We start from the raw sequence: 20,732 nt of genomic DNA, 5'->3' as shown, positions 1-20,732 counted from the left end.
CCTGACCAGTCATCCTCACCTTTCACTTGTTCCTCCAACAACCACAGATATAGAAGAAATCTTAAGACCCTCAATATGGTCCTAAACCTCTCACCATCCTCAACCAACAAATCAGAGACTACTCCATTACTCTTCCTCAACCTAACAACACCCCCACCACCTAACCAACCTGACTTCCTGGACACAACGCCTCTCTCATTCCTTGCTCATTGGACCTGACAAACCCCCACCTCAAAGAATACATTCACTTACCTGGCACTACCTATTCAACCACCTGGCATCTCATCTCTCAATCAACATACATGCTACTTCATAAACACGACTCCCTCCCCTCATCCAACTGGCACATTACTGCCCATGCATAAGCCCTACACCTGACTTGAATACTTACATTTTCAAGGAGCTGCCAAAATGGCTAGCTTGTTTCTATATAAACCAAAACACAGATTATAGCACATTTTCTACTGCAATATTTGTGAGCTGAATGTTCTCTGCTGCTGTATTCAAGAATTCCTCCCGACAGGAGGCCCCTGCCCAGAAATCTCCAGCACTGAAGACATGTAACGGTTAGTGAGTATCTTATATCTGGGGCGATGAGTATTGAAGTGATTTATCAACCTCATAGGTCAAAATTACTACAAACTATCTGAGCAGGTATATAATCACCACAATGCTGTGGTGTAGTTGCTGTATATAGAAGATGCAAGTTGTAACACATCACCAGTCAGTTACATATGGCAATGCACAATGGGAGGTAAGACTAAACATTGTCCTTTTTTAAAAAGGATTAGAACATTAGGGTATTTGGAACTAATATGCAGTTATAACTTAGCACCTATTCTAAAGTTATATATTTTGTCCTTCCTTTATACCTCTAATAACAACCACGGATATAAACTTGCCACAGCGTAATTACTCCCTCCTCCCAGTCACAGCATTCATAAAAGGGTTTAACCTGATCCAAGTTTGGGATATCTTAAACAATTTCACAGTTCATACAAAAATATAAAATTATAATGAGGTAAGTAGCAGGACATATATACAAGATTAATACAAGTATAGCATTTTGTATAGGAAAATATAATGGGCTCAACTGACCAGAATATTCATTAAAATACCAAAGAATCCTAATGTTTAACTGAATGGCTTATTATACTTATGCTCCAACAGCAAGATTGGCCATCACTTTTGTCTTCTACATCTTACCTTGCCCTTTTAACAACTTCATCATCTGGATCTCGCACTGAAATTAATTGGAAAAAATATGGGATGCTCAATTAATGGCACGTGCCAATCCAAAGTCAAAAACACAGACTAAGAGAGTTGTAATGTTTTTTTTACCTTTAATTGGTCAAACTAAAATATGAGTCCCTATATATTATTTCCATGCACATTGACTTTTCCAGCATAATTGCTCTTTTGGCCCAAAAGGGGAAAAAATCTCTATAATTAATGTATGTGATCCTAGATGGGGAGAGTGTGAAGTAGGGATATTACTTGCCTTGTAATCCAGAGGGCTCAGGTTGATGATTTGAGAACAATGAGTTAAAATTCAAGTACAGAAGCTGCTGGAATTCAAATGCAATTGCTTAAAATCTGGAAATGAAAACTAGTCTCAGTAATTACCACTAACAATTGTTGCAAAAACTTACGTAGTTCACGAATGTCATTGAACAAAGTAAATTGGTTTCACTATATGATGTAGCCTATATTGATTCAAGAACCACAGGCAATCTATTTAAGAGCAATTATGGATGGACAATAAATTTTTGTCTCATCAGCAACATCCACATCTTGTTAAATAATTACTTTTTAAAATTATCTATTTATCACAGAAGTCAAGAAAGGTTATCTCACATGAACTATTTGCTTCTCAGTTACATCAGAACTGAAGTTTATAGTCATGAAACCCTGTTGATAGCTTAGATTATATATTGCTTACTGCAAACATCTGCATGCAATATTCACTCCATCATTTGATTTGATTTAATTTACATCATGAATATATTTGGTTATCTCTCAAGTTCTAAAATGAAATAATTCTTGGATATAATAAACTACAAACTTAAATTCTATCCACAATTCTAGAAACACACATCTTTTTCAATATTCAACAGAAAGTTCTCTATAATAAGTAATTCTATTTTGGTTTGAATTCTACCCTATTCACATATTAGCATATTCAATGATTATTCAGAAGCACAACATAGCTTGAAATCTTAAATAACTGATGCATTAAAATACTTAATGTTCCTCAATTTACACATACTGGCTTTCTGCATTAAAACCCAAGTGACAAAGAAGTTGTTGAGTTTTTTTGTAACCTATACTATGAATGCTGGTTTATACCCTTTATTTATGCTTTTACATTCAACTGCGACTGTACAAATACCCTCATCAGTCTCCTAACTGCCAGTCTATACAACTCCAAAACAGTGGTCCTTATGTATATAACTCATTAGCTCCAACTTTTCCATCATACCCAACCTTCACCACCCTCCACCACTTTCCATTTTGAATTTTACCCCTTCTGTAGACTTATTCGAACACTCACTCAGCAACATGCTCCCCAAACTTATATCCAAGAGTATTCCGTTTGATTTTCTGACGAGGCCTCTGGTGTTTTTCACTTTATCTTCACTAACAATGAGAGACGTCCTTATAGCACTTCCCTCCCAAAATGTATCTATTTCAACTTTCTATTCGCTACGTGTCACACAGTTGATCTTCAGCATCTTCGGATGTGGATGTCAACCACTATGTTCTGGAATAACTGTTTGGCATGCATGTTTGTTAATTCATCATGGATTAATGAGGCCAATACACTTACTGAAATCTGTGCCAGTCAACTGAGCGAGGATACGGAAAGAGCGAGACTGGGTTGTTCCTGTTTTTGGCTGCCAATCCTCAGTGTCCACCATCAGTCGCTTCTTACTGGCATCATTGGGGATGATAACACGTTGATCAGTTTTGACAGAATGCCTACATTATGTGGTTGATGGTTTGACAGGAATAAGACAGAGAAAGAAGTGAAGTGAAGAGAGAAAGTAACTGCAGAGTACGTGTATGACCTCAGGACATTCCAATGCATTTCGCAGCCAGTTTTTGATGGGATTCACTGTTACGATGTCAGGAAAACTCATTTTCACCCAGTTTTGTCCCCCAATGAGATCATCTTCATAAGATGATCCATTTTTAGTGATGTTGGCTGAAGGATAAGTACGAACTGAAAGATCATAGGAATTCATTCCCTGCTATCCTTCTAATAGAATCGCGGCATCTTTTACATCTAGCTGACAGAGCAGCCAGAGCTTTTCATAACAACTCAAATGAAAGACAGCACCATTAACAGCATCAGCTTGGATTATGTGTTCATGTCTCTGGAGTAATAGATGAACTCACAACCTTTTATTTCAGTGGCAAGAATGCTATCACGGACCCAAAGCTGACATCTAAAACCTTCAGAAAAAACCCACAGTAAGCACGCTCACTGCAACTACTGCCAAAGTCAGAAAGGCTGCATTCAGCAAATACCACAGAGTTATGCATTATATTTTAATCTATTGCAGAATGTTTCCCACTTTAAAAAAGATTACCCATTGATCAGCATCATGTTATAACTACAGCAAAAGAGAGAAAACTAACATAAATTTTACCCATCTCTGAAATCAGGTTATTTCCCATTTATAAAATGCATCCCAAAAATGACAACAGTAAACAATTTAAGAAAGTCTCAAGTCAACTTGCCAAAAGTTTCTGCTCACAAGCTCTATGATGTATTTTGGGTTGAGTATATTACAGTTAGTCCAAAACAGTTTCCAGTCTAATTGCACATTTTTACAAAATTCAACTAATTCATTTCTCTTGATACACTTCCTGTTAACCTTTGTACTTAATTTCAAAATTTAAAATTGGAAAATATCCTTTTCCATTTATGTTGGTTTGGTAGAAAACCAACTATAGTGCTGTTAGATCACTGTGGCCTAATACACCAGGTTTTGGGAAAAATTAGAAAGAAAAGTAAACAAAACTACTAATCTCAATAGTAGCTTCAATGAGCCATCAAGACGGTCCTGGAATATCACACTGCATCTTCCAGATCTCATCAGAGCAGACATGCACAAAAACAAATTCTACTAACAGGTGACATCACTTTGAAGGTTACCAAATATTCAAGACCTATTTTGATAAAGTAACATTTCAGATTTCTTTCTCGAAGTTTTAAAAAACACCCCAACATGCTGCATTTCAATTAAATAACTTTGACATATTCAACTCTCCTAATATTGAATTTACCTGCTACTTAACCTCATCTCATTACAGAAGGGCAGTATAATAAAAAGAGCTACTTTCTTTATCACTGATGACTCAAAACGTAAGTATACCACAATTGAGTCATGCAGAGCAGGAAGACTACAAAACTACAAGGAGGATCCAAAAGTACATTTCTCTACAATATGAAAAACTGATTAAATTATATTTTTGTACAGTGCATTCAGAATGCATGGTAAACTAAAAACATTTTATTGTTTTGTGTATGGCAACTCTAATTTATAAGTGTATGCTTGGAAGTTCAGAAACATTCCCCTAACCTCCCACTGCACCCCTTATTTTCTCTCAGGTGATCACATGAGAACTTTGACAATTTCTTAGCTGCATGCTACTTGGATAAGACAGAATGGTAATCTAAGTAATCCAAGAAAAGGGTTAGAACACAAAATAAGCAAGACAACCTTGATATGCAGTTTAGTTGAATTGGTACTAATTCAAGTTATGGAATTAATATAAAGCCCCAACTGCTGAAAAACATTAAAGAAACCTTTAAATCCATTTAAAAGGCACCTAGCTATTTGAATTTTCTGGTTTTTAAAAAAAATCAATTCTGGATAGGTCAGCCAAGTTTATCCAAGTTTAAACTATGCTAAGAACCATGCTGGTTTCTTTTTGCAAAAAGAAATATTCTTAAAATGCAATATGTTAAAATTAAGAAATTGCACAGTTGCCCCACTGTTTTTTTTAGTAAATCCTTACTTTTTATGTTCCACATAATGGCAATGGATTTAAAGCCAGCCATGTTGAGATTTGCAACTTCCATGCTTGCTCTGCTTACCTATAGTCACCAAGATCATAAAGCATTTCTTCATCACGAAGAACGTGAAACTTGGGACGATTCTCAGATTTCTCCTCATTTTCACTGAGTGCATTACAGTACAAAAATCAAAGAAAGAACAAGTTAAAAGACATGAAAAGCTACAGAAACACAGCAATAAAAGGAAAGTTGATGAATAGAAAATGAGGAAAATAATTGTTAACAGTAATTTTAACAAGGTGCACAGATTGGCATTTAATTCCTATACAAGAAGTGAGCATTACTATCAAGGTCTGTATTTGAGCCAATTAGACCTGAAGGCCACTTCAGGGGCATTTATGAGTTAGCAATATTTCCATGGGTCTGGAGTCACATGCAGGCTAGACCAGGCACAAATAGTATATTTTTTTCCTTAAGGGGCATTAATGAACCAATGGGTTTTTAACAACAATCAAAATGGGTTCCATTAGACTAGGCTTTAAAAAAAACTTCCAGTGACCCGAGAGAAAAAAAATCACAATCATGTGAGGTGCCGGAGGACTGCAGCGTTGCTCATGTTGACCTCCTGAACGAGAAGGATAGTAGGGATATTCCAGGTAAATACAGACCAGTGAGCCTGACGTCAGTTTGGGAAAGTTGCTGGAGGAGGTACTGAGGGACAAAATCTACTTATATTTGAAAGAATGGGCTTATCAGTGAGAGGCAACATGGTTTTGTGCAGGGTAGATTGTGCCTTACCAACTTAATGGACTTCTTTGAGGAAGTGACCAAGTTGATAGATGAAGGGAGGACTGTAGATGTCATATGCATGGACTTTAGTAAGGCATTTGATAAGGTTCTCCACGGTAAACCAATGGAGAAAGTGAAGTTACATGATGTGCAGGGTTTCTAGCTAGGTGGATAAAGGACTGGTTGAGCAACAGGACACAGTAGTAGTTGAAGGGAGTTTCTCCAAATGGAGAAAGGTAACCAGTGGTGTTCCATAGGGATCAGTGCTGGGGCCGCTGTTGTTTCTGATATACATAAATGTTCTGGAAGAGGACATTGTTGGTCTGATCAGTATGTTGCAGATGACACGAAGATTGGTGAAGTAGCAGAAAGCATAAGGGACTGTCAAAGAATGCAGGAGAACATAGATAGACTGGAGAGTTGGACAGAGAAGTGGCAGATGGAGTTCAATCCAGGCAAATGTGAGGTGATGCATTTTGGGAAGTCTAATTCTGGAGCGAACCATAGTATAAACGGAAGAGCCTTGGAAAATGTTGATGGGCAGAGAGATCTGGGAGTTCAGGTCCATTGTACCATGAAGATGGCTGCACAGGTGGATAGAGTGGTCAAGGCGGCATATGGTATACTTGACTTCATTGGACGGGGTATCGAGTTGGCAGGTCATGTTACAATTGTACACGACATTGGTTTGGCCACATTTGAATACTGTGTACAGTTCTGGTCGCCCACATTACCAAAAGGAGGCGGAAACTTTGGAGAGGTTGCAGAGGTTTACGAAAATGTTGCCTGGTATGGAAGGTGCCAGCTATGAAGACAATTAGGATTGTTTTCATTAGAAAAATCACGATGGGGGGGGGGGGTCCTGATTGAGGTCTACAAAATCGTAAAAAGGTATAGACAGGGTAGGTAGAGATAAACTTTATTCCCAGAGTGAGGGATTCAATAATAAGAGGTCACGCGTTCAAGGTGAGAGGTGAAAAGTTTAAGGGGGAATGTACATGGTAAGTACTTTACACAGAGGGTGGTAAGTGTCTGGAATATGTTGCCAGCAGAGGGAGGCACGGTGCATCTGGACAGTTGCATAAGTAGGTGGGGAGCAGAGGGATTAGGAATTGGGCAATAAGTTTAGACAGTGGATTTGGATCAGCACAGGCTTGATGGGGCTGGAAAAGCACAGCAGTTCAGACAGCATCCGAGGAGCAGGAAAATCGATGTTTCATGCAAAAGCCCTTCATCAGGAATACAGGAATAGGCCCTTTGGCCCACCAAGCCTGTAAGTAAAAACAATGACTGCAGATGCTGGAAACCAGATTCTGGATTAGTGTGGTGCTGGAAAAGCACAGCAGTTCAGACAGCATCTGAGGAGCAGGAAAATCGACGTTTCAGGCAAAAACCCTTCATATTGGAAATGGTTATTGCCTGGCATTTGTGTGGCACGAATGTTACTTGTGACTTGTCAGTCTAATTCTGGATATTGTCCGGATCTTGTTACATTTGGACACAGACTGCTTCAGTATCTGAGGAGTTGCAAATGGGGCTGAATATTGTGCAATAATCAGCAAACATTTCCACTTCTGACTTTATGATGGAGGGAAGGTCATTGATGAAGGAGCTGAAGATAGTTGGGCCCATGATACTACTCTGAGGAAACCTTTGAGGTTTCCTGGAGCTGAGATGACTGACCTCCAACAAGTGCAACCATCTTCCTATGTGCCAAGTATGGCTCCAACCATAAATTTTGCCCTTTGAAAGTTATTGCTTCCAGTTTTGCTAGGGGTCCCTGATGGCACAGTCAAATGCAGCCTTGATGTCAAGGGTGGTGACTCTCACTTCAGTGAGTGTATGAAATGGTTTCTTAAAATATATTATTTGTGAACATTATGCCTATGTACTTATTAGCTTAATTTGTACCAGTTCTTAAAGAACAGTCAGACATCTGCAACTATTCTTGTTAGATAATAAGGAAGATTTTATGACAACACTTCCATTTGGGAATTTTTTGTCATACATTTGACATGTTTATGCGGAACCTAAATTAATATTGCTTACTAATTATGAAATGCTGAATTCTAATTGAAACATTTTGTAATAGAGTGAGAAGGAAATGCAATAAATAGACCAGACTTCTGGATGAGTGATAAGGCAATTTTAATTACTGATAACTTAATTCTGAAGCACTTCAAATATGCTACTTCATGGATGAAGTGATGCAAGATTAAAAGGAGACATACAAGAGAGGTCTGCAAAGATCAGGGCCAGGATATTTATGCAAGTCATTCTGCCACTATATTTGTAGGTCCAACTTCACCTAACAATTGTAATAGAGTAATAGGCTTTCAGTTCTTGAAACAGCAGTTATTGCTATGTATCTGCTTTAAGGAAACCTATGAATGCTTCAAGAATGACATGTGGATCACATTTCATATCAGACTTTCTTCCCTGACTGCTGACAAGTTAAGGATTTATGGGTCAACTGTACTTCCAAGCAATAGCTAAATGACTCATCCATTAATTAGTCCTTCTAGCCTCTAACCTAAACAGCAGGAGCATCCGAATGTTTGCTGTTACAATAAAACTACAATCTCCAAAGTTTTGGTCATTAAATATCTGCCATCAAGGCATCAGTTACCTGCTTATCATGTGTCCTGTGACTTATTTACTACTATCACTTTGAGCTCAGCATTTGCAAACTTGGATGTGTATTGTTTAGTTAATCTTTACAAACATTGTTTACATCACAAAAGATAAGAAATTCGCCTTGTTCTGAATGACATAGTAACATCAGCCGATGTTTTCAGACTTACGTAACAGACAGCCAAGCACATAGTCAGATGAATCAAAAATAACAGAGATATTTATAATCGGACCTGAATAATTATGTAGAAGACAAACAAAAAAGAAAAGTTGTGAATACAAGTCCTAGAGCTTCACCCTGATATACAGGGATCTGAAGAATGATCTCCCTACTGGTCAATTGGGAATCCCATTTCTACAGTTCCAAGCTTTTGCAATGCAAGCATGGAAATAATTACGTTTAGAGGAGGGTTCATTGAAAGCATAGTGGAAAAATGTGTTTTAAAGAAATGCATTAACTTTAGGATTCTGAAATAAACTCCAGAGAATAGGGCCACACAGCTGAAAGTTGTACAGAATATGGTGAAATGAAGGAAAATGCAAAACAAGAGAGAGTGAGACCATGAAAGAGCAGGAGTGCACGCAAGGTTGCATAAAACTAACATTAGAGTAGAATCAACAAGGTGACAGAGACATTAACAAATGAGGATAAAGTTATTTTTAAAATGATGTTTAAGAAAGAAAACAAACAATATGGATTATAAAAAGGTGGGCAAGTAGAGTTCTAGAATTGATGCAACATGGAGATTATGGCCTAGAAGGTTTGTTACTGAAATGTTTCAAGGCTGATGATGGCAAATGTATAGGTGCCAGAAGTCAAATTGGGTTGCATGGATCTGCTGTTTCAACAAAGATGCAAAACAAAAGTATCTAGTGAACACAAGTTTGACTTTCAGCTCTGGACTGAATTAAATACCAGCGGATGGTATTTGTGTTTGGTTTGGCATGATCAAACATGGAGTGAATTATCTGCTGGAAGGCAAAAATTAAAGCATCAATTGGCCAAGTAGAGAAAATTTAGCTTCACCGAAACTTCAGTCCCTCAAGTGACAGAAGCAATTGTGAAGAAACTATGTAGGATAGAGCTGGAGCTTATGATTAACAACATAAATATGGAAGCTTATTCCACACTTGTGGATGATGAGCAATGAAACTGCTGAGAGGTTGTGACAGGGTTTGACGTGGAAAATTTGGAAATGCAATTTTCTAAGAGTCATACTGGTATGAAACATTGACTGGTTTCTCTGTCCACAGACACAATCTTACTCGGCTTCTCCGTCATCTTATTTTTTTTTTAATTTGAAGATCTCCAGCATCCAATGTATTTGGTTTTTATTTTTAGACAAAGTAGTGTTAGGTTCTCTTTACCATGACAACTTCTGTAGGTAATACCGTTTCTGTCTACCTTTGTTTTCAGCTTATGCTCATGGAGTCCCAACACTGTCTCTGCTGCCACCTTCCGTCATGTTAGGATGCTTGCAGTACCAACCAAGCAATTCTTCTTGTATTCACCTCGTGCAGCAACACTTTCTCTTACTAGCCAAACAGGGATATTTTATTAATCTGCTCAGTGTCCTGTCTCCATAATGTTTTGTCTTCCACGGTTTGTTTTACTTGCTTTTTATCAACCTCTTCAATACTTCACCGCCTCTCAATCTCACACAGCAAGTTAAAAGTAGCTTTGTTACATTAAAAAGCATTCTTCCTATATTCAAATTATTCTCTCTCCTTTGAGTACATTTCAACACCAATCACCACCTAACCAGTGAGAATGTTATGGACAGCAATTAAAGCTAATGCATAACAGTATATTTAGACTTCTACACACTTTAGCATCAGAATTTCATTCAAAAGTTGATATGCATTAATGCAATTTGTACTGAAAGTGAAAATGCTTCCTTGAGAATTTTGAGACAACCATTATAAAGGGTAGCAAATTTGAAAGAAAAAGTAGAAATACTGTACTTCACTATTCAAAGGGTGAAATAGAAAAGCAAAATGTATCTCAGTTAAGATATTACAAGTTTATTTATATTTTATTATTAAAAAACCTCTCTCTCAGGAAACAGCAAATATATAAATATATATTCTGTTCTTTAGAACAAAAAACAACTATAAATTACTATCTTAATGCACAGCTATACTAATTTATACTTTGGTGTGAGCTGTTAATTGTTTTGAGTTTCAGTAAAGATTGCAGTGGTTACATATATTTTAGGTTCACTTCTACATGTAAAAGACTGAAGAGCTACTCAAATCCATGATCTTTCCTTTCAAGAGTAAATTACAATATGCCACCCATATTAAATAAATACAAAAGAAGGAAATGTACTAACTTGATTAGAGTATCCACCTGAAGAAAAAGAAAAAAGGTACAAGATGAGTTAAATATGAAATGATAGCTAAAAAGGTAAAGTTTTTAAATAAAAGAAAATGGCAGTGAAAATAAAAAGATATAAAGATTGAAGGCCAGATAGAGATGGAGGAGGAAGATAGTATGATATTTGGTACTTTAGACTAACATCATTCAGGTTTGCTGAAATGGTATATTTCCCTTCATTGTTTTGCTTCAATAGTTTGAAACTGTTTCAAATATCCTTTTTCACATCCTTTTGTACTGTCACATGCAAAAATTGTGAGAAATCATAAAACAAAAATATACTTTTATTGAGTCACCAGAAGAGTGGAAAAGTCATCAGAACATGTAGTGTATTCACTATCCATAGGATTAACTGACTGTAAAACATTCAATACCCCTGCTGTTATAAACATCCTGAGGCACAGTTGACTTGTGATTCCACTTGACTAATTTGACAGCTCTGTGACTACATGTATTGGAAAGTCACGTATTAGGTACATCCTGCAATTTCTTCCTTCATGCAAATCATCTATCACAATTTAGGAGAAAAACAAGTATTTTTCTTTATGCTTGTTGTTTTACTTCACAATGCAAATGGAATAGAAAATGTCAACCATATCATGCTGACAATTTATACTTATTTCTGTAGTCCCATATGTCAAAACATATGCCAGACAAAGAACAAAAGAAAGGAATCTGAAAACAACTCCAGTTGTAAGAAGCTTAGTGCACAAAAAGAAACACAATAGTTCTTGTTTTAAATCACAGTTTGGCATACAAACTGTAACTGTTATTCAGTCAAGAAGTCATGAATATATGTTAAAAGAAAAATCACGTGAAACTCTTTCTCTCTTCCCACTTGTGCATTAATCCATACATTGACAATAACACCGTCAGTTTGCTCAGTTAGCTGGATGGCTATTTTGGTGATGCAGAGTGTGGTTGACAGCACAGGATGAATTCCCACACTGGTTGAGGTTACCATGAAAAACTTTCCTTCTCAACCTCTCCCTTGCCTGAGGCATGGTGACCCTTCGGTTCAATCATCACTCGTCATCTCTATTCTAATGAGAGAGCAGCCTTGTGGTCCAGCAGGACCATGGCAACATTACCTTTTCATTGTCAATGTCAATGTGCGTTAGTTAAATTTCAACATGCCACCCTCCTGTAATTAGTGAATATTTAAAATTGTCAAAACACTGCCAGTTAGTTATTTGCCAAACTTAGCCACTTTCATATTGAATATATTTGCAACATGCAAAATGCATGATATAAGGCCTCAGGATTATTTTCAGAAAATAGGCACAAATCACCTTGCAATTGTTTTTTGGTAGTACCACAATCTGGAAAAAAACTGAATCAGCAAGATTTTCTTTCCTACTGCTTTTGTATTGATGCCGAAAACAAATTTCGCGCCACACATTGCCAAACTCTCAATTTCTCTTTAAATTAAAAACCTTGCAGTGGTTATATTTAGCATTTTGAAGGACATTTTCTTCAATACTCAGTTAACAGAAACTTACTGCCATGAAGCCCCAGAATGTAATTAAATAATTCATGTAGCCCAAAATGTGTCTCAGTGAGATTCTGTTGGCTGCATGCTTACTTTTTAAATATGATCAAAATTATAGAGTACATTGAAAGCTTCAGAATTAGGAGAACAATATTTTGCATCAGCGACAGATATTTTGAAATACACCTCTTGACAACTACTTCCAAAGCTTGCTAACTGAAGCAGTAGGTACGCATTCAAGAGGCTCAATATAGGCCAAGATAAATATATACCTTTCCAAGTATGGACCTGTGTTGGGTAAGCATTACTGCATACACTTGTCAAATATGACCCTGACCAGTAAGCTCATTTATAATTTCTTAAAAAGGAAGTGTCACAACTTGCACACGTTACTACAGCCAATCCACAGTTCCAAAACAGTAACCTCATGCCATACTGTTGCATGCACTTAACAAGTGACAATCGAAATGAAATTAGAACACATCAGAAATCCAGAGCACCTTCGATTAATCAAATTTGGCACAATCTGGAAAATAATTTTGTGCAGAAATATTTTAAAATGCTATACATAATAACCAGTGCAAATACTTTAACTACAAAGGAAACTTCCATCATTCCAAAATGCAAATGACACCCAGTTGATTAATTAAACTGTTCCAAAATACTTTGATCAATGTCAGATAGAGCAAAAGCAAATCACAGAAAATACTTGCAAAATACAAGTGAAACATTTTGCTCATTAAAAAGTCACACTTTTAACAAACTTGAAAAACTGCTTTTCTTTGGGAAGCTAGAATAGTTTGAACAGTCATGCATCATGCAGAAAGCATTCTGATATAATTCACTGATACTCTATGTATAAAAAAAATACAATTTTTGTGGGCACTCTGATTAAGGCAGTTGTCATTTGAGAGAGGAAAGTCTATTGCCAAGGCATTATGGTTTGTAATTCCAGTTGGTTGTACGTTATATTTCATCCAGTAAAATCAAAGATCAGTGCTTGACCTCAAGAAATCTGCCCATTTAGGGTAGCAATGCCTGCGTAGTTATTATATTTCCTATAAAATGATTCTTTTTTAATGAAACTTAGCAATGGAACTTCCTCTCCAGTGCAATGATTTTGAAACAGCATTTTATTTTTGTGTTATATTTTGGTGACAGGTTTGTATGCATGTTTTGACATACCCATTTGGATGCTGCAATGTGGTTGCAGTTGAGCTGTGCTTTTCTGTGGTTGTGCCATACTGCAGTTGTGTCTGGGATGCAGGTGTGATGCTAGGCAAAGCAGAAGGTGGAGTATATAGGGATACAGGTTTGTAGCTCACTGACTTTATTGGTGTCCCTGAATTTGAACTTCCCGTAGTTGTAACACCAAATGGTCTTGCTGTCTTATTCAGTGGCATGTTGGAGTCAAACGAGTACTTCGGAACAGAAGGTTCAGTAAGCATAAAATCCTGAGCAAAAGAAACACACAAAAACTCAAAAACACCACAAGCAACATGCAGTTACACAGTCAGTCAGACATTGAGGCAAGACTCAAGCACCATGGAGTTGTCCATAGTTATTACTTAAGAATATAATTGCATAACAGTACAAAACACTGAATTGTCAATTTTAAATCCAAGCTGCATGAATATTGAAGGTCAAAAGGTAATTCATTCCGACATAATACATTCCAATAATTTATACTTGGCCCTTGCAATAATGTTCTCAACATGTCCCCAAAGAATAGTTCTTCATAACAAACATGTTCACTTGTCATACGTACTGACAAAATGCAATTGCATAATGGTGGTCTTAAAAACATTGAAGCATAGAAGATAGGAGCAGGAGGCGACGATTTGGCCCTTTGAACCTGATCCACCATTCATCACAATCATGCTGACTGTCCAGCTCAATAGCCTAACCCTGCTTTCTCCCCATAACCTTTGTTCTTATTCACTACAACTGCTGTATATCGTCACCTCTTGAATACATTCAACGTTTTGGTATTGACTACTTTCTGTGGTAATGAATTCCACAGGCTCACCACTCTTTGGATGAAGAAATGTCTCCTCATCTCTGCCCTAAATGGTCCACCCAAATCATCAGAGTGTGACCCCCAATTCTGGATGCACCCAGCATCAGGAACATCCTCCCTGCATCGACCCAGCCTGATCCTGTTAGAAGTCTCCTGTTGTAAGTCTCTATAATAGCTCCCCTCACTCATCTGAATTCCAGCAAAAACAAATCTTAACCTCAATCTCTCGTCCTGCAATCCCTGCAATCAGCCTAGTAAATTTTTACTGCTCTCCCTCAACAGCAAGATCAACCTTCCTCAGAAATGGAGACCACAACTGCACACAGTATTCTAAGAGTGGCCTCACCAAGACCCTGTAAAACTGCAACAACACACCACTGTTCCTGTACTTGAGCAAATACATTATAAGGGTTGTCCGCTTGAATCCTCAGCAATAGAGTTGACCGGTGCCTTACACTGATGGGGAGTTAATAATTTGAAGTTACAGGCTGCTAAATGCATAAGCCGACATCTCAGCTGATTAAAAAAAAAAGTAATTCTACTTCCTTAGTATGAATAGGTTCAGCATTTGGATTATTGAGCAAGCACTTCTAAAGATTTGATTTTCAGCATTACTTATTGGAAAAACAGTACCGTTAACTCAATATTATCACTGGTGATAAAACTTCAACTATAATCTTGAGACACTACAGAAATCTACGTCTAGTCAGATACACTAGTGTATGACTAAGTAACCAGGCCTTGCTATTTTATCACCTATATCCATTAGGCTCTCCAGGCAGAAAGTTAGATTTTGTTAATCTTCGACTGAACATGACACCAATCTCCATGCTTTAGTAAGCTGGCTTATGCATGCAATAACTCCCAGGAGAGCATAGTGAACTACATCCTTCTCCAAAACCAAATCAGCAACTGATAGGAAAGAAAAATTGAAATGTGGAGGAACATCTACCAGAAAGTCAAATATACTTTGACCTTGGATCTCTGACAATATGAACTTCAAAATAAAATTTCAACTGCAATATAGTTTTTCATTTGAAAACAAACTGTAGATAGGCACCTAGAAATTTTAAAATGTCATTATTGCTAGCCTTGTACTGCACTGCAATTGACCTCCATTCTGGTGTCAGTAATGACCTTTAACTGAGTTGATTACTTACTCCAAGGCTACATTGATATTAATACCTTTGCTTAAATGATCCAAAGTGGTGGGAGAATCTTGACACATCCAAAATACATTGCCAAGTGAGAACATTACTCAGGAGTTAAATTCTAAGGACAGAGAGGGTTGTAGAGGAAGTTACAGAGCGCGGGAGGCACGGGTTTGTCAAAGGTCCTGAAAACAAGGATGTGAATTAAAAGAAGAGACGTGTTGCTTAACCAAGGATCAATGTTGATCAGTGAACCTGGGAGCAAGGGGTGAACCAAGCTTAAATTAAGACATTGGCAGAGTTTCAAATAAGCTTAAATTTATATATGGTAGAAGATGGGCAGTTGGCTAAGAGAGCATTGAATAGTCACATCAATGTAAAAAGACAAGGATAAAGATTTCAACATGTCACTTAATTTCAGAATAGATAGAGCAAAGTTAAATAGTAAATAACAAAATAGCTCCCCAAGTCTTTTAGCAAAACACATTTAAGTCAAGGAGTTGCTTCTATTAAATTTCACTAGTTTTGTTTGTGACGTACAAAATGTAATAATCAGCAATTGTACTTAGTATGTACCAATGCAAAAATGTTTGCTAGCTTACTGGAGCTCAAGTCTCATATCCACCACATTTTCCTTACAATTGGAAATAAAATCAAGTGTGATAACCACGTCCAAATTCATCATCCATTGTGTACCATTTCCCAATACTAGTTTTAACTTCTGATGTTCTAATGATAAATATTTATGGTATTTGGTTGAGAGGGGAAGACATCTAACATGCTTTTAAGTTGATCCAATTTGTCTTCATTATCTGAATCAAAGGATCCAAAGATATTCATGCTGCATAAATTGTTAACCCTTACCTAGCAGATAAACCTAATGCATGTGTAGTTGCATTGCACAGCAAAGTGAAGTGAGAGCACAAAACACACCACAAATCTTGCTCAGATAGATTACATTACTAATACAACATAGCCAATGTAATGCATGTCCCACAATTTGCCAAACAATGAGACATCAAGAGGCACTTGAAGGAAATGGTTCTGGATTAGTGGTGCTGGAAGAGCACAGCAGTTCAGGCAGCATCCGAGGAGCAGTAAAATCGACGCTTCGAAACGTCGATTTTACTGCTCCTCGGATGCTGTCTGAATTGCTGTGCTCTTCCAGCACCACTAATCCAGAATCTGGTTCCAGCATCTGCAGTCATTGTTTTTATCTACTTGAAGGAAATGGTCAGCAGCACATGGTGGAGACATGCAAGGTGAAGCCACAAATATATTCTTCCAACACATAAGACTGTTAGCTAATTGCCAATTACCCATCCCTTCACTATTACGTTTCTGTCTCAAACATCAGTTTCATCAATTAGACAAAGAATCACAGAAAATAGAACAGGTAGGCCATATGGCCCTTCAAGCCTGCTCCACCATTCATTATAGTCATCCAACTAAACAGCCTGTGCCTCTTTCCTCACATCCTTTGGTTCTTTTAGTCCCAAGTACTTTATCTATCACATTTTTTAAAAAAAGTTATATGATACTTTGGCTTCAACTATTTTCTACAGTAGAAAAATTGGCGTTTCGGGCAAAAGCCCTTCATTAGGAATGACCTTTGACTGAGTTGATTACTTACTCCAAGGCTACATTGATATTAACACCTTTGCTTAAAAGTGGTGGGACAATCTTGACACATCCAAAATACATTGCCCTATTCCTGACGCAGGGCTTTTGCCCGAAACGTCGATTTTCCTGCTCCTTAAATGCTGCCTGACCTGCTGTGCTTTTCCAGCACCACTCTAATCTAGACACTGGTTTCCAGCATCTGCAGACCTTGTTTTTACCTATTTTCTACAGTAGTCAAATCCACAGGCTCACCATTCTCTGGGTGAAGACATTTCTCATCTGTCCTAAATGGTTTACCTATTTCCTTAGACTGTGACCCTGGTTCAGGTTGATTCTTAGAATTAGAATAAAAAGTTGTATCCACACCCTCGATCATATTCCTCTTTCTGCAGAGAAGTTTAAACTTTGGTTTGTTTAAATGATAGAATTGTTGGGCTTTATTCTTTGTGAATACCTCAAATCTCACTTCATAAAAGTGGTTATTGGTCACCAGCCAAATTATAACACAAATTCAGCAGTCTACTCTAGGATCATAACACCTTTCATTGAAATGCGCAAGTCTTTTTTCAAGATATATTCAAAATCAACCTGTTCATAGATGTTATCAGAGACCTCTTGGACAGGTGGGACTTGAACCCAAGCCTCTTGTCGCTAGCCCTCCTGATAGTTCTAATCATTGAAGTACACAGCACAACATCCCATTAGGTCACGGTCCAAATGAATGCCTGCAACTTAACCCAGTCTTTCTTCTACTTGCTTCACTAGACAATCTGAGAATGGGAAATGCTTTGTTGCCACATCCAAATTAGGTTCTTAAGTAACTCAAAGGCCTTTTTGAATTTGCATTGTGTCCCAGACACAAAGTTCCCAGCATAAACAACTTGTAGCCATAGTCCTTGGATAAGGTCAGTTTTAGGAGTCAGATTATTATTCTGAGAGAGAACACTATACATCTAGCAATTTTATGTATGCTATTCACTCTGTCCAATAATATGTAACAGCAGAGATGTGGCAATAATGAGATTGCTAAAAAGGCCCAAATAATTTCTCTCTTAATCCTAAACCAGCCCAAGTCGGAAGAACAATATCCCAAAGTACTGCTAAACGGCCAGAGGAAAAAAGCCTCAATTTTAAAAATTTGGTCACGATCACGGCAAGAAAACACAGTGCCTATTCAGGAGTGCCAGTAGGCAGGCTCAGCCAAATCGGAATCCCTACAGTGTAGAAGCAGGCCCTTCAGCCCAAGTCCACACCAACCCTCCAAAGACTAACCCACTCTGACCCATTCCCCTACCCTGTTATCCTGTATTTACCCCTGACTAGTGCACCTAACCTACTCATTCCTGAACACTATGGGTAATTTAGCATGGCCCATTCCACTAACCTGCACGTCTTTGGATTGTGGCGGAAAAAAATCAGAGCACTCCAGGGAAACCCATGCAGATACAGGGAGAATGTGCAAACTCCACACAGACAGACATCTGAGGCTGAAATCAAACCCAGGTCACTGGCATTGTGAGACAGCAGTGTTAATCACAAAGTACTGCATCAGGCCTCTCCAACATGCCACTCATCAATTTCTAATTAAATAAGATTGGGGGAAAAAAAGAGTTGGAGAGGACTGCTTAAATTGTTAAGATTACCTGGAGTAGGCTGGCACTATAGACCCACAGGAATAATCCTTAGGCTAAGAAGGGGATGTCTAAAAGCTCTGTCTAGAGTTAGAGTTGGGGAAACACTCCTACTCCCCCTAGCTACACAAGGTAAGTTTTTTGTAAACGCAGTAAAACCATATTATAGTGTTCTCATTCTGTTCTTGGAGGGAAAGCCATCACTGTACCCTTTACCTTGCTCAAGTCTTAAGAAGCAGAACAGACTTTGATACCAACATAGCCCAATCTGAGTGATCTTGGGGGAAAAAGAAAATCAGTCAACACTAAATACAAGGGCTATAAGCAAACATAGCACTAATGTCTACCACATAAATCCAGGCAAAATTGAAGCCGATTGCTCAAGGAAACGCAGAAATTTGTCATTTTTCCTCCAACTTAAGAGATGCACTCAAAATAAATTTGGACAAAAACATCACCACTGAAAGCAAAATAAACAAAAAAGGTAATTTGAATACTGGTTGATCATGCATTAGCAATCACAATATATTAGATTGTCTCAATAGATTAAATGTACTTCACAAAGTGGGAATCTCAATACTAAGTGAGTAATTACAACATAAAGCAAAGCAATTTGAATTACTTGACCTCAACAGTTGTGCATGATTAAGCAAGAGTGAACTCTACCACCTTTGGTATTGACAAATTGGTGTTTTAATATACATCCAGGATTTCCAACGGGAAGGTTAGAAACAAAATCATGTCAATAATTGAAATAATATAATCTTAGTACACAATCAAGTTATAATCCATTTTTAGTGAGGGACCTTTTACTTTGTTTGACAATGGTACAAGAATTACATTGAACCTGCACAATTGAAAAAAATTACTTGACACAGTCTGCCTTAGGTTGTTATTTTTAAAATAAACATGCATAGCATTTGTAGAAAAAGTAGTCATCCACTATACCTTCTCATCACCACCTCCTGTGGAACGAACAACTCTGGAAGAGAAGCCAAAAAAGAAATGTGTTGAAACATCTGCTGTGCTAAAGCTCATTAGAAAATTATAGACTACAGAGAACAACTACAGAGCAAAATGCTGTCACATGTATCACAGAACCACTCTCAAAAGGAATGATTGTATTAACATATTTTATTCAAACAAACAAGCACAATGAGGTATTGTGAGGACTAGCTCCTCAGATTTAGTATGAACTCAATCTTGATTCAAGGATGATTACCTGAAATGAAAGGTATTTTACTTACCTGGTTTTGAAAACACTATTTATATCACTTACCCAGTTTCTCGTTAATGGCAACCCTTAGGCTGTTGATAATGGGGGACTGACATTGAATGTCAAGGGCATTGGTTAAGTTCTCTTGATGGAGATAGACATTGACTAGCACTTGTGCACAGATTGTTTTTATCTTGGGCTGATAAGTGACAAGCAATGACTGCAGATGCTGGAAACCTGATTCTGGATTATAATGGTGCTGGAAAAGCACAGCAGTTCTGGCAGCATCCAAGGAGCAGGAAAATCGACGTTTCGGGCAAAAGCCCTTCATCAGGAATACAGGCAGAGTGCCTGAAGGGTGGAGAGATAAATGAGAGGAGGATGGGCGTGGGGAGAAAGTAGCATAGAGTACAATAGGTGAATGGGGGTGATGATGGAGGTGATAGGTCAGGGAGGAGGGTGGGGGAAAGTAGCAAAGAGTACAATGGGTGGATGGGGGTGGGATGAAGGTGATAGGTCAGAGAGGACGGTGGAGTGGATAGGTGGAAACGAAGATAGCCAGGTAGGACAAGTCATGGGGACAGTGCTGAGCTGGAAGTTTGGAGCTGGGGTGAGGTTGGGGGAGGGGAAATGAGGAAACTGGTGAAGTTCACATTGATGTCCTGGGGTTGAAATATTCCAAGGCAGAAGATGAGGCGTTCTTCCTCCAGGCATCAGGTGGTGAGGGAGTGGCGGTGAAGGAGGCCCAGGACCTTCATGTACTTGGC

At 37.9% G+C, this 20,732-nt stretch overlaps 1 protein-coding gene across 2 annotated transcripts in view; it reads right to left on the bottom strand.

Annotated features, from left to right (window-relative positions):
- Positions 1-20,732, bottom strand: part of pdlim7 (PDZ and LIM domain 7) — a 144,671-nt gene that overhangs the window by 54,815 nt on the left and 69,124 nt on the right. Inside the window, exons 3-4 of one of the 2 annotated variants that reach the window (XM_087995373.1) lie at positions 19,698-19,731; positions 13,510-13,778 (exon numbers count right to left, since the gene is read on the bottom strand). In XM_087995373.1, the coding sequence (XP_087851499.1) occupies positions 13,510-13,778; positions 19,698-19,731 (303 nt within the window). The remainder of the gene's footprint in view (positions 1-13,509; positions 13,779-19,697; positions 19,732-20,732) is intronic. The other variant, XM_043703722.2, reaches the window with a different exon arrangement.

Source organism: Chiloscyllium plagiosum, unplaced genomic scaffold (assembly GCF_037043375.1).
Source record: "Chiloscyllium plagiosum isolate Xiang-an unplaced genomic scaffold, Cpla_swu_hap1 HiC_scaffold_16, whole genome shotgun sequence".
NCBI lineage: Eukaryota > Metazoa > Chordata > Chondrichthyes > Orectolobiformes > Hemiscylliidae > Chiloscyllium > Chiloscyllium plagiosum.
The sequence above is the reverse complement of the archived record's forward strand: the minus strand, read 5'-3'. Positions and strand labels throughout refer to the sequence as shown.